This window comes from Oncorhynchus keta, chromosome 21 (assembly GCF_023373465.1).
Source record: "Oncorhynchus keta strain PuntledgeMale-10-30-2019 chromosome 21, Oket_V2, whole genome shotgun sequence".
Classification (NCBI taxonomy): Eukaryota; Metazoa; Chordata; class Actinopteri; order Salmoniformes; family Salmonidae; genus Oncorhynchus; species Oncorhynchus keta.
In genome coordinates, this window is record NC_068441.1 from 2,289,874 (window position 1) to 2,303,343 (window position 13,470).

At 43.1% G+C, this 13,470-nt stretch overlaps 1 protein-coding gene across 2 annotated transcripts in view; it reads right to left on the bottom strand.

Annotated features, from left to right (window-relative positions):
• The window catches only part of LOC118399923 (SRSF protein kinase 1), a 48,972-nt gene extending 42,413 nt beyond the window's left edge, over positions 1-6,559 (bottom strand). Inside the window, exons 1-2 of one of the 2 annotated variants that reach the window (XM_035796146.2) lie at positions 6,239-6,559; positions 5,530-5,584 (exon numbers count right to left, since the gene is read on the bottom strand). In XM_035796146.2, the coding sequence (XP_035652039.1) occupies positions 5,530-5,584; positions 6,239-6,251 (68 nt within the window). In that variant the 5' untranslated portion in view covers positions 6,252-6,559. The remainder of the gene's footprint in view (positions 1-5,529; positions 5,585-6,238) is intronic. The other variant, XM_035796145.2, reaches the window with a different exon arrangement.
• Between the last annotated feature and the right edge of the window lie 6,911 nt (positions 6,560-13,470).

Below are 13,470 nucleotides of genomic sequence, written 5' to 3' on the forward strand. Positions count from 1 at the left end.
CCACGGGGGGGGACAACTACGTCAAGGTCTCAGAGTGAGCGATGTCACCGATTGAACCGCTATTAGCGCGCACCCCGCTAACTAGCTAGCCATTTCGCATCGGTTACACGAGCCCACCCTGCTCCCCCGTCAACCCAAGATGAATGGTTTTGACCACTTCACTACACGCTTTACTGCTTTGATTGGTGCAGCCCCTATGAGAACCATGAGCAAGGGCTGACTTGGCTTTGCTGTACCGCAGCCTGCCAGTAGCCTACCTACCCAAGATTGCACCATGTCCATTACAATGTAGAAAAAGCACTTCTCTGGTGGAAGATGCCAAAAACTTTGTGGATAACGAAGTCAAAGAAAGCGTTTTACATCTGTGGAAACGTTTTCCTTATTATGTGAATGACAAACCCAGCTCCAGAACTATTAGCCAGCTGGCTACTCTTTTGAGAATGGTGTAGTTAAAAAAAAATCTGCAACAGATAACATTAGCTAGCAAGATAAGGTTAGCAAGATACACTAACAGCTGTCATGTTAAGCCCGAGGCCAGGCCGCAACTTTCATTACCCAGGTCTGACTGCGTCTGCCAAAATGAAGGCTCGGTCCAAAATAACTTACTCCATTAGTAAATCCATTAGCTGGTCCTCAATGTCTGTCACTTGCTCCCTGCATGAAACGCACGCGGCATGAGCTCTGATCTTGGCAGCTTAGTCCAGAGTATCCATAGCAACGGCTCTGCTTGGGCTGCTCTGCTCAATTGAAGACACATGAGAACAGTTTGCCGTTAGCTACTTTTTGTCACACTAGACATTGACAAAACTCAAGCAACATTATTTTCTGTGAAATAATCTCGTGTCTTAAAACAGGCCCTACCCGACCCTAACCCATATGATGTCGGGGCCCGTCGGACTCGGGTAGCAGGGCTCTAACGTGGATATCACCAGGAGATTCTTTCCCACCCCAAATTCGTGAATATACTAGCCTGTGTCAGTAGCTTGCGTCATCCTTCGGAGGTGGAACCTAAACAAGCACTTCCCCTGGGCAGGGATTGCACACCCTCCAACCAGGTTTTCTGGAAATCCAGGAACCTTCAATACATTTTTCAACCCTACTCACACGTCTCCATACGCGCCACACACAATTCTGCACACACCTCAATTACACATGTAATACACCATGCACACACACCACTTCCTCCTAAACTCGTCATTCTCATCTAATCTGGTGCCCAGTGGAGTGATGTCAGTCAACATCTGCTGCGTAGTAAAAAAGAATAATTGATCAAGCCACCAATAAGTCAGGTGTGCTGCACACACACATATCAGGGATTGACATTAACTTTTTTGGCCAGAGATTTTTTTACTTGTCCAAAAGCTTAAGCCACTTGTGGTCTAACACTTTCGGCCAAAAGGGCGCTTGCTCATTGACAATGTTATCGCCCCCTAGTGGCCATCCCCCAAACTTGTTTTTAAAAGTAAAAAAAAAAAAAGTAGACTGCTACGCATTTGGCTTGAGAGGGAGAGAGATAGAGACACGAGAGGAATTATGTCATTGACAAAATATATTGAGCGGAGCCAAATCTTTTCAAATAGCCCATTCCACTCCAGTGGAGCTGTTGCTCCTAAGGGATGTGTTGTAGCCTAACCCTATCTGGCTATCTGTGTGTGGCGAAGCGCACAGATGGAGTGAGTGACAGTCAACAAGTCTTGCTGGCTGTGTGTCTGTGATGGGCTGTAAAATCATCATGGGCTGCAGAGCAAATCTGCTGTCCTCAGAACTGGATAAATATAAACTGATATAAACACATTCATATCAAGTGGAGAGAACATTGAACATTTGGCCTTCTTTAACAATAAGACACAAGTGTCTATTGGCCTAGATCATCTGACATTTGAGAGAGAAAAAATATATAATTTTGCACTGCTTTGGTGAAACTCTTAGCTCGGTCTACATTGTTCTCTTGCTTTGTGTAAATATAACATTAATTGAAGTAGGATTTAGGAATATAGGCAATTTACTCAATGTCAACCATGCACTGCCTGATCCAAATCTGATCGGAGTAATAGATAAGATTTTTTTTTACATGTTCATAAGGAAGACTGAAATCTATATTCTGGTTGTCTGACCAAAGTTTTTTTTTTCTACTTGCCTGGACAAGCAGACGAGCCTTGATGTAGAGCCCTACACACACACACACACACAGCATCCGACCTGCCACTCACTTGCACTCAGCTTGACAACGGCGGTGTTGAGATAGACAATCCAGTCGAGAAGCCACATGGCCCAGAGGAAGGGGAAGGCTCGGCCAGGCTAACCCAGGAACAGTGCTCTGATCTGGGGCTCGCTCGCAACACCGCTCCCCAGCTATCCTCTGTACCACACCAGAACTGAACACACTGCACAGCTAATACTAGTGAGCTACTGAGGCGAGAGAGAAAGAGGAAATGAGAGAGGAAGAAAGGGAGGGTGTGGAGGGATGAAGACTGGAAAGAGAAGAGGGAGGGAAGGAAGGAGAGATGAGATCAAGACTGTGAGACAAGAGAATGGAAGGAAAGTGCGCGAGAGCGCTGCAACGGAATTCAAAAACTGGAAAACTCTTCCCCGGTGTTGTGTATATTGAGACCAGCACTGTTAGGCCATTTTAGGACAACCAGAGACAGAGCCGGAGGATTGGAGGTGTGCGTGTGTGTCTGGGTTTCCTTTAGCCGGTCATTTAAAAGCCAATAAAACAAAATTGCAGCCGAGCCAATTGTCCAGGAGAATAAATTAAATCCCATTGCGAAATAATGCTTCTGTGCCTATTCATTGATGGAAATATCAGTCTAATCAAATTGTATTGGTCACATACAGATGTTAATGCAAGTGTAGCGAAAAGCTTGTGCTTCTAGTTCCGACAGTGCAGTAATATCTAACAACTAATCTAACAATTTCCCAACAACTACATTATACACACACAAGTGTAAAGGAATGAATAAGAAAATGTACCTATAAATATATGGATGAGCGATGGCCGAACGGCATAGGCAAGATGCAGTAGATGGTATAGAGTACAGTATATACATATGAGATGAGTAATGTAGAGTATGTAAACATTATATAAAGTGGCACTGTCTAAAGTTACTAGTGATACATTTATTACATCCAATTATTAAAGTGGCTTGACATTTGAGTCAGTATGTTGGCAGCAGCCACTTAATGTTAGTGATGGCTGTTTAACGGTCTGATGGACTTGAGATAGAAGCCGTTTTTCAGTCTCTCGGTCCCAGCTTCGATGCACCTGTACTGACCTCGCCTTCTGGATGATAACGGGATGAACAGGAAGTGGCTCAGGTGGTTGTTCTCCTTGATGATCTTTTTGGCCTTCCTGTGACACTGGGTGGTGTAGGTGTCCTGGAGGGCAGGTAGTTTGCTCAGGGTGATGCGTTGTGCAGACCCCACTACCCTCTGGAGCGCCTTGCGGTCGTGGGCGGAGCAGTTGCCGTACCAGGCAGTGATACATCCCGGCAGGATGCTCTCGATTGTGCATCTGTAAAAGTTTGTGAGTGTTTCTGGTGACAAGCCAAATTTCTTCAGCCTCCTGAGGTTAAAGAGTAGCTGTTGCACCTTCATTACCGCGCTGTCTGTATGGGTGGACCATTTCAGTTTATATGTAATGTGTACGCCGAGGAACTTAAACTTTCCACCTTCTCCACTACTGTCCCATCGATGTGGATAGGGGGGTGCTCCCTCTGCTGTTTCCTGAAGTCCACGATCATCTCCATTGTTTTCTTGACGTTGAGTGTGAGGTTATTTTCCTGACACCACACTCCGAGGGCCCTCACCTCCTCCCTGTAGACCATCTTGTAGTTGTTGGTAATCAAGCTTACCACTGCAGTCAATGTAATTCATTTGACCGGTCATGCTTATCGGTCTATTCGGTTAATTTGCATAATTTTGTGGAATTAAATTGACACGTGTATATTCGTTCTGTATCTTACAGCATTTCCTGCCTTTGAGCAGAAAATCTGTCAGGCAGCACGAGAGCTGATGCTACAGCTCCTCAAAAGAGCTCTTTCGTTGCTGCTGGAGTGAAACCAACTTTTATTTGCCCAATCATTGCGCAACAATTCTAAATGTAATTGTGTGTTAAAAACAGTTTTGATGACCACGATTAAAAAGAGCAACTATTTTTATTTCTCAACTGGTAATTGAAGTGCGCTTCCCATTCACCATTCAAATGCATAGGCAACAGAAGGCAGGCTTCACTTTGCAATGAGCTGAAGGCTTTATGCATTTTGAAAACATATACTTAATTTGAAACCTTAATGTTTTACTACATATTATGAGGCATGTCTTAGCTTGCTTCAAAGTAGCCTAGCCAAAATCCAACCGCATCCGGATGTCATTTTTTAATAAAGACTTCCATATTGGTTTTCAAATCAACTTTCTTTCATTGTCCAGTATATTGATGAGGGAAAACATTTGATCAATTTCAGAATAAGGCTGTAATGTAACAAAATGTGGAAAAAGTTAAAGGGTCTGAATACTTTCCGAATGTACTGTATATTATCAGCATTTTTTGAAATTACAATGCAAAAAATTGTGTGTAGCACCTTCAAACTATTTTTATAAAATTATTAGTGGGACTTACGGTTGTGCAAGGCTTATATTTAGCCTAGGTATCATTTTACATGCCCTGAATTCATTATGATTTTGTCTAAAAAAATGTACTCAAAAGTAATCAAATACTAATGTCCGTTCGGGTATTTAAATAACCTTGCCCGTCCACATCTAGGACCACTAAATTCTCTTCCAAGGTGTGAAACTCCATGCTCTATATCTAATGATTCCTGCAGGGCAGACACAATCCATCTCCGTCAGTCAGTATACATGCAACAACCCTACAGGTCTTCGGCCCTACGAGCACTGCTATGCTATCACACTTACAGCCCAAAGCATGAGAGCAGCATATGAGTGTGTGTGTGTGTGTCAGTGTTTGTGTGCTCAGAGGAGAGAAGGCTAATTGAGCACATCAATAATTGGCAGAGCTTTGGCTCAAGCATCATCTCCCCGAATCTCCACCACACATAGGTACTCCGTGAAAGCATAAAATGGACCATACTGTCATAGGAGCACCACTGTCAACAGGAATAATGTTAACTGTCCTTTCATTTATTTGTTCATTCATTAATGAGTAGTAACAGCACGGGTTCCTTTTCCATTAAACCCTGAGGTAGTGAAAGGAGAGGAGGGAACCCCATTGACACGATTGAGATGAAGCCCTGGACAAAACAATGGCATCAGGGCAACTTTCACTTCTCATGTCAGTTCAGTGAATGAGTCAACCACACAAACCAGGATAAGGAACGCACCGAATGGACGACAGCAAAATGAGGATTATGTGGCATAATGAAAACCTAAATACCAACAGAAATATTCCAATCAGACTTATCGAGCCGATAACCAGGATCTAAGACCATAAAGTCAATTCGGCCATGCAGAGGAGCGCTCTCGACAGTCCAAATGACTAACTAATTTTAAAAAAAGTGACTGGGCACTCACTTTTTGCCGGGTTTTTTCGTCTTTGTCCTTTTCTTCCTCGCCTGGAGTGCAAGAACTGTCACGGGGGTAGACGACAAAAAAATAACGTTACCATCGTTTAATTTGGCAGACCTTTCATAACAGTACGTATTAATAACGTTCTTTTGATACCAAACCTGGTAGCTAACGTTAGCTAGTTAATTCTACCATTGGTAGCTGGTTATAACGTGAACACCACGGTGTTCCATAGTGATAAGGAGGGCGAAAGTATATGCGCACAAAGTTGCAATATGGAACTAACGTTACCTAGCCAGATAACGTTAGCCGCTAAGATAGCTAGCGGGCAGGTGTTAGATGCTGAAATGGCCAGACATAGTTAAGTTAGCTAGCTACAAAAATACAGGTGTTCCCCCACACGTGTGTTTTTATTTTATTCAATTGCACAAACTAGTTTTAATCATTTTTATCAAATCATATCAGGATTGTGCAACTGTGAAAACCTCCACCGCTAACTAGCTTTACAGCACACGATAGCTAGCATTTCGTGCCTAGCTAGCTACAACGCGTGCTTGGCTATTGTCTAGTTCTACCCAACAAACAACACAAATCCACGGCCTTGACAAGTCCTTCAATAACAGTCACATGTCCAACATCAACGGCCTCAGCTTGTTGGATGTGCGCATTCACTGATACTGTTCATTTATCGTCCTTCTTCTTTAAGCAGATTTACCTTTCCTTTCCATGCTGTAAACGGGCCCGGGGGATGGGGGTTCAAGCTGGAGTTGAGCGATATGTTTTCAGTGTAGTAGTCAGAGCGCAGGCGTACCTTGGTCATTGCAATCTGGAATTCTTGGGACGTCCATAACCCTAACCTGTACCAGAGTATGTGAACGGAGTTGAGCGCTCATCCGTCCATGCCATTTCCTATCGCTTCACGCTCACCAGGAAGGGGGAAAAACGGTTGCTCCATTAATTAAAATCACAATTAAAATCACAATTTAACCAACTATTTGTGTGACTACTAGGCCCTCCTTGGATGGGGGGGACGTCCCAACGATCCCAGATAGCATGGACCGGCGTCCCATGACAGACAACTTCACAAACGTTCCCTCTTGACCATGGCCACTTAACGTTACTACTTGTGTCCCTTTGCAAGGCCTACATGAAACAAAATTATACTTTTTGCTACATGTCCTCTTAGAAAACAAATATGTTTACGGATCATATTGATATGTGATTATATCGACTCGTTTTAACTGAATAAACAGTAGTCCTGGTTCACTTGACCCAAAAATCTACTATCATCATGCAGATGTGGCCCAGGCCAAATCTAGGCCCACTTTATTGATAATCGATTACTACCTTTTCCAGAACTTCACTGTCAAGAGCCAACGTGTTCAACCCAACACCAGTGTAGTGGTGCCACCTAGTGGTAGCAGTGTGCACAACACCATACCTGGGTCGTATTCATTATGTCCATTCTGTTGCAAACGTTTATTAAACGGAAGCAAACGAAACGGGGAGTGACCTACCCGAATTTGTAAAATAGAAACTCTCGTTTTAGTTGGAAAACGAAACGTTTTGCAACTGTTTTGACTAATGATTATACCCTTATCATAGGTACAGTTAAATCAAATAAAAGTGTATTGGTTGTGTACACTGTTTTTCAGATGTTATCACAGGTGCAGCAAAATTCTTGTGTTTGTATTTCCAACAATGCAGCAATATTTATCAATACAATAACAATACACATATAATAACAAGAAATTAATGTGCAATATGCAGAAATCACTGATCACACAGATCTTTGACCCAGTTGGCTCAGGGATTCGAAATCAGCGACCTTTCAGTAATAAACTATAGGACTGTTTCGCTAGCACAGACTGGAATATGTTCCAGGATCAATCTGATGGGATTGAGTACGTACGTACATATCCCAACTGGAAGCCATGGATTACAGGCAACATCTCCATTGAGCAAAAGACAAGAGCTGCTACTTTCAATGAGCAGGACACTAATCCGGAAGATTATAAGAAATCCCCGCTACGCCCTCTGACGAACCATCAAACAGGTAAAGAGTCAAACCTGGACCAAGATTGAATCCTACTACACCGTCTCTGATGCTCGTCGGATGTGGCAGGGCTTGCAAACTATCACGGATTACAAAGGGAAACCTAGCCGTGAGCTGTCCAGTGACGTGAGCCTACCAGACGAGCTAAATACGTTCTATGCACGCTGCGATACCAGCAGCGATGAACTATGCATGAGAGCACCAGCTGTTCCGGACGACTGTGTGATCATGCTCTCCATAGCCGATGTGAGTAAAACCATTAAACCAGTTAACATTTACAAGGCCGCAGGGTCAGACTGATTACCAGGACACCTACATGGCGCATGCAGTGACCAGCTGTCAAGTGTCTTCACTTTTCAACCAATTCCTGTACCACCCCAACAGATCCAGAGATGATGAAATCTCTATTGCACTCCACACTGCCCTTCCCACCTGGACAAAAGGAACACCTATGTGAGAATGCTGTTCATTGACTACAGCTCAGCGTTCAACACCAATGTGCCCGCAAAGCTCATCACTAAGCTGAGGACCCTTGAATTAAACACCTCCCTCTGCAACCGGATCCTGGACTTCCTGACATGCCGTAGAGAGGGTAGGCAACAACACATCCGCCACGCTGATCCTCACAACACGGGGGCCCCTCAGGGGTGCATGCTTAGTCCTCTCCTATACTCCCTGTTCACCCACGACTGCGTGGCCGCACACGACTCCAACAACATCATTAAGTTTGCAGATGACACGATGGTGGTAGACCAAATCACCAATGACGATGTGACAGCCTACAGGCAGTGAGGTGCCAGGACAACAACCTCTCCATCAACATCAGCAAGTTGAAGGAGCTGATCATGTATTACAGGAAATGTAGGTCCGAGCACGCCCCCATCCACATCAACGGGGCTGTTGTGGAACAGGTCGGGAGCTTCAAGTTTTTCGGTGTCCACATCACTATGGAACTATCATGGTCCACACACATCAACACAGTCGTGAGGGCACGACAATGCCTCTTCCCTCTCAGGAGGCTGTAAAGATGCGGGCATGGACCCTCAGATCCTCAAAAGGTTCTACAGCTGCACTATTGGGAGCATCTTGGCATCTTGACTGATTGTATCACCGCTTGGCATGGCAACTGTTTGGCATCTGACTGCAAGGTGCTACAGATGGTAGCGCGTATGGCCCAGTACATCACTTGGGCTGAGCTACCTGCCATCCAGGACCTCAATACCAGGCGGTATCAGAGGAAGTTGTCCAAAACTCCAGCCACTCAAGTCATAGACTGTCCTCTCTGCTGCCGCACGGCAAGTTTGGAACAAAAAGGACTCTGAACAGCTTCTACCCCCAAAATATAAGACTGCTAAATGATTAGTTAAATAGTTAACCAATAGCTACCCTAAATATCCGCATTGACCCTTTTTTGCACTAATCTCTTTTGACTCATCACATACTGTATGCTGCTGTTACTGTTTATTATTTATCCTGTTGCCTAGTCACTTTATCCCTACCTAAATGTACATACCTATCTCAACTACTTTGTAACCCTGCACATCAACACAGTACTGGTACCTGGTGTATATAGCCATTTTTGGGAAGGGCCCGTAAGTAAGTATTTCCCTGTTAGTCTACACCTGTTGTTTGCGAAGAATGTGACAAATAAAATGTGATTTGATTATAGGAGTGTAGGCCTAATATCATTGCAATTCACAGTACTTAGATGTGTTGATTGCTTTAGTACATTTAATTAAAGTGTGTTTAGTGCACTGTGAATGCATTGTATTGATAGGCCAGTAGGCCTACCACATGCAAGATCTTCTTTGGTAAAGCATGTACTGTTACACCAATCCAGTTCAGTAGATGGCAGTGCCTTTAGCTTTTACTTTTGTACTACAAACCATGGGGACTTGAACAAATTCTATGACTGATTTAGCTAATTATCACGTTCTGACCATAGTTCTTTTGTGTTTTCCTTGTTTTAGTGTTGGTCAGGACGTGAGCTGGGTGGGCATTCTATGTTGTGTGTCTAGTTTGTCTATTTCTATGTTTGGCCTGATATGGTTCTCAATCAGAGGCAGGTGTTAGTCATTGTCTCTGATTGGGAACCATATTTAGGTAGCCTGTTTAGTTTTGTTGGGTTGCAGCTCTGGGCTGGAAGGTAATGCATGGTGTTAGGGAAGAAATGCCATCATTGAGAACCAAGAATATGTTCAGGTGACAACTGCGCCATTGTCCAGGCTTACCGGAGGACATTAGAGAAGTGATTGAAGGCCCAAAAAGGAGTTGAGAGCTCGTTAGGAATGGTGCTCAAAATACACGCCATGTTTTGTTTCGGGGCAGCATTGGGGGCATGGCCTGTAAGCGATCAAGTGAGCTGAGGAGCTCTGGGCTGCAGCACACTATGTCGAATGGGTGTCCACGCTAAGTTCAGGTATTGATATGGTGTTCCTGGGGAGCCCGGGACCACCAGGTTGTAAGTCGCTCTGGATAAGAGCGTCTGCTAAATGACTTAAATGTAAATGTAAATATGACAAGGATTGAAAAGGATTTGCCAGTAGAATGTCGACTTCATTCATGACAACGACAGCTTGTCTAGCTTGCTAGCTACGATTTTGAAAGTACTGTATGATGTTGACATGATACACCCAATCAAAGCTACGGTAGACATAACATGATTTGACATTTTATCTGTGTCCAATGATCTTGAGCTTTCTTGGATGGGCACTTATCAGGAAAATCTGTGGCAGCACCCAAGGGTCTTGAATTTTCAAATCTCCCTGTAGATTTTGCGGTGATATAGTGTCCCCGTGAGTGACAGAACACAGAGACAATCACGCCGCAACTAGAGAACATTACCAACCCCTACGCTCTGTATACACCTGGAATTTGGAGCTGCCTTACTCAGGAAAGCAAAAAAAGACCATGTTTATATGGTGCGTTATTAACTCAAAGATTTAGTTTTACATTGTTTGCAAACTGATATGACACATATTAATGCGGAAATAACATGCAAAAACAGGCAACAAAATTTGTTTACATTTTTTTTTTTAAAGCTAAACAGGTGTTGCCCCACCAGCCCTGAATGACGGGTCGCCACTGATGTTTAGAGAGAGTTTGACAGGTTTTTGCGGTTTGCGCAAAAAAAAAAATAATAATTGATTCGATAAATTGAACCAAGTGCTGTACATAGCCTATATATGAAGGGCCTACATGTATCAATTTTCACAGTGAATGCTTTCATTTATACGTTTTGTGCGAATGACTGGAACAAACGGCAAATACGCCATAAAAAATATTGTGCCTATTTAATTCAACCCTTGCTGTTAATTGATCCCAAAGCAGCATACAACTGAGCTAAACGTTTGGAAATGACAAGTTCACTTGTTCACTATCAAGCGCAAGTGCGCTGTTTGGCTCACATCATCTGAAGGCTGAGGAGCATTTAGGACATCTACTGCGGATCACTAAAATATCTTAATGATTATGATCGCACCTCCTCAATTTAATTATTATGGCAACAAAATAGGGCTTGGTATGGTTTAGAAACTTGGGAACCAAGCTCGAGTTATCAGTGTAGCCTGTTATCGCCTGGACTTGTTGAAATACTGTATTTGTCTCATCAGAACACAACATATTTTGCCTTATGTTCTCAGAGTTTTTGCAAACTCCAGGAGTGCTGTTATATGCCTTTTTCTCATGAGTGGCTTCCATCTGGCCACTCTCCCATAAAGCCCTGATTGGTGAAGTGATGTAGAGACTATTGTCCTTCTGGTAGGTTCTCCCATCTCAGCCAAGGAACTCTGTAGTTCTGTCAGAGTGGTCATTGGGTTCTTGGTCACCTCCCTGACCAAGGTCCTTCTTGCCTGGTTGCTCGGTTTGGTCGGACGGCCAGCTCTAGCCAGAGTCTGGGTAGTTCCATATTTTTGACATTTCCCAGTGAAGTAGAACACTATGCTCTTGGAAACTTTCAACACTCTAAAAATAGTAGTATACCGTTCCCCAGATATATGCCTCATCACAATTCTATCACGGAGATCTATGGACAGTTTCTTGGACTTCATGGTATAGTTTCTGACATGCACTGTCAACTGTGGGACATTGTATAGACAAGTGTGTTTCTTTCTAAATCATGTCCTGTCACGGACCCCCCAGTACTGTTGCTCATTCCGTGCGCCAGGAGGTCCACGTCACCGGCCACTAGGCGTTGCTGAACTGTCTCATTACGCACACCTGGTTCCCATTCCCCCCTGATTAGTAATTGCATATATGTGCTCTCTTTTCACCATTGTCTTGGTCAGTTATTGTTCCCATGTCTGTTGGTCTTGTGAGTACCTGTGCTTTGTTTTGGCTTTCGTGTATTGTGTACATGTTATTACGGGTCTCGTCCTGTGTATTGTTGTGCTCTTGTTATTACGGGTCTTGTCCATGTGTATTTATTAGGAGTTTAACCTCTTTGGGTTTCATCCCTCTGTTTTTGTATACTTTGTTTTGGGCTTCGTTCCCGTGCCTTTTCATGGCATGTTGTATTTTTTGGGTGGAGTATTTAAAAACCCTATTTTGTATTCCTGTGCCTGTCTTCAATCATTTATACAATGTGACATGTCCAAACAATTGAATTGGCCACAGGTGGACTCCAAGTTGTAGTGACATCTCAAGGGTGATCAAAGGAAATTGGATGCACCTGAGGTCAATATGAAGTATTAAAGCAAAGGGCTGTGAATACTTATGTAAATTAGATATTTCTTTCATTTTCATAAAATTTTCAAAACATTCTACAAACATGTTTTCACTGTCATTATAGGGCATCACGCCTGGTCACCAATACACATGTCTTCTGTTGCAAATGTATTTGTCATGTTTTGTGGCAACAGTGAGAAGCATGCATCCTCACACTAACACACATCTTCACCAAATGTACCTACATGTCAGAAGACATATCGGATTGTACACTGAGTAGGGTGTTTGTACCTGTGTTTAAAAAAGAAGACATAGTTGTATACACAACAAAAAGCCAAGAATATCACTTTAGCAACTAAATATTTTCACATACTTCGGCTGAAGCAAAAAAAATCTGCTTGAACGGTTCCTGTCCGAACCCAGAGGTGAGTTGGCTGTTTAGGGGTCAGGGGTGACCACAGTTCACACCAAGATGAGGCTTGAGTCTATACTCCTTGTACTGTGAAAAGATACTGTAGAGAAGTTATACATCGCATCTTATCACAGGTGCAAGGCAAACCCTTTCCTCAGCATGTAGTCCCACAGATGAACAAAAAAAACTGTCAACTGTGGTAAATGCTGTCAAGTGCCCAGACCTAAATATATTCATAGGGTAGATGGTGTGAGGGAAGAGAGGGAGTGTTGTTGAAAGAAGGGGGTCCAGAAGAGGGGCATCAGCTTTTCTATGCTGCTGCCAGTCAGTGGGAAATAACTGGATTGAAATAACACTGCAGTCAAATATAATATTTCAAAACACATTTATTTGCTAATGGAAAGCGCTAATGGTAATGGTTTTAGTGTTCATAGAGATTACCCTACTACAGTGCCTTCGGAATGTATTCATACCCCTTGACTTATTCCACGTTTTGTTGTGTTACAGCCTGAAATCAAAATGGTTAGATGTAAAGAATCTCAACCATCTACACACAATGCCCCATAATGACAAAGTTGACATTTACATTTACATTTAAGTCATTTAGCAGACGCTCTTATCCAGAGCGACTTACAAATTGGTGCATGACCTGTTTTTAGAAATATTTGCACATTTAGTTAACATGAAATACAGATCTCATTTGCATAAGTATTCAAGCCCTTAGTTGACTGGGGTAGCTGGGAAAGTCTAAGAGCTATGCACATCTGGATTGTACAATATTTGCACATTTTTTACAATTCTTAGCTTTATTGTG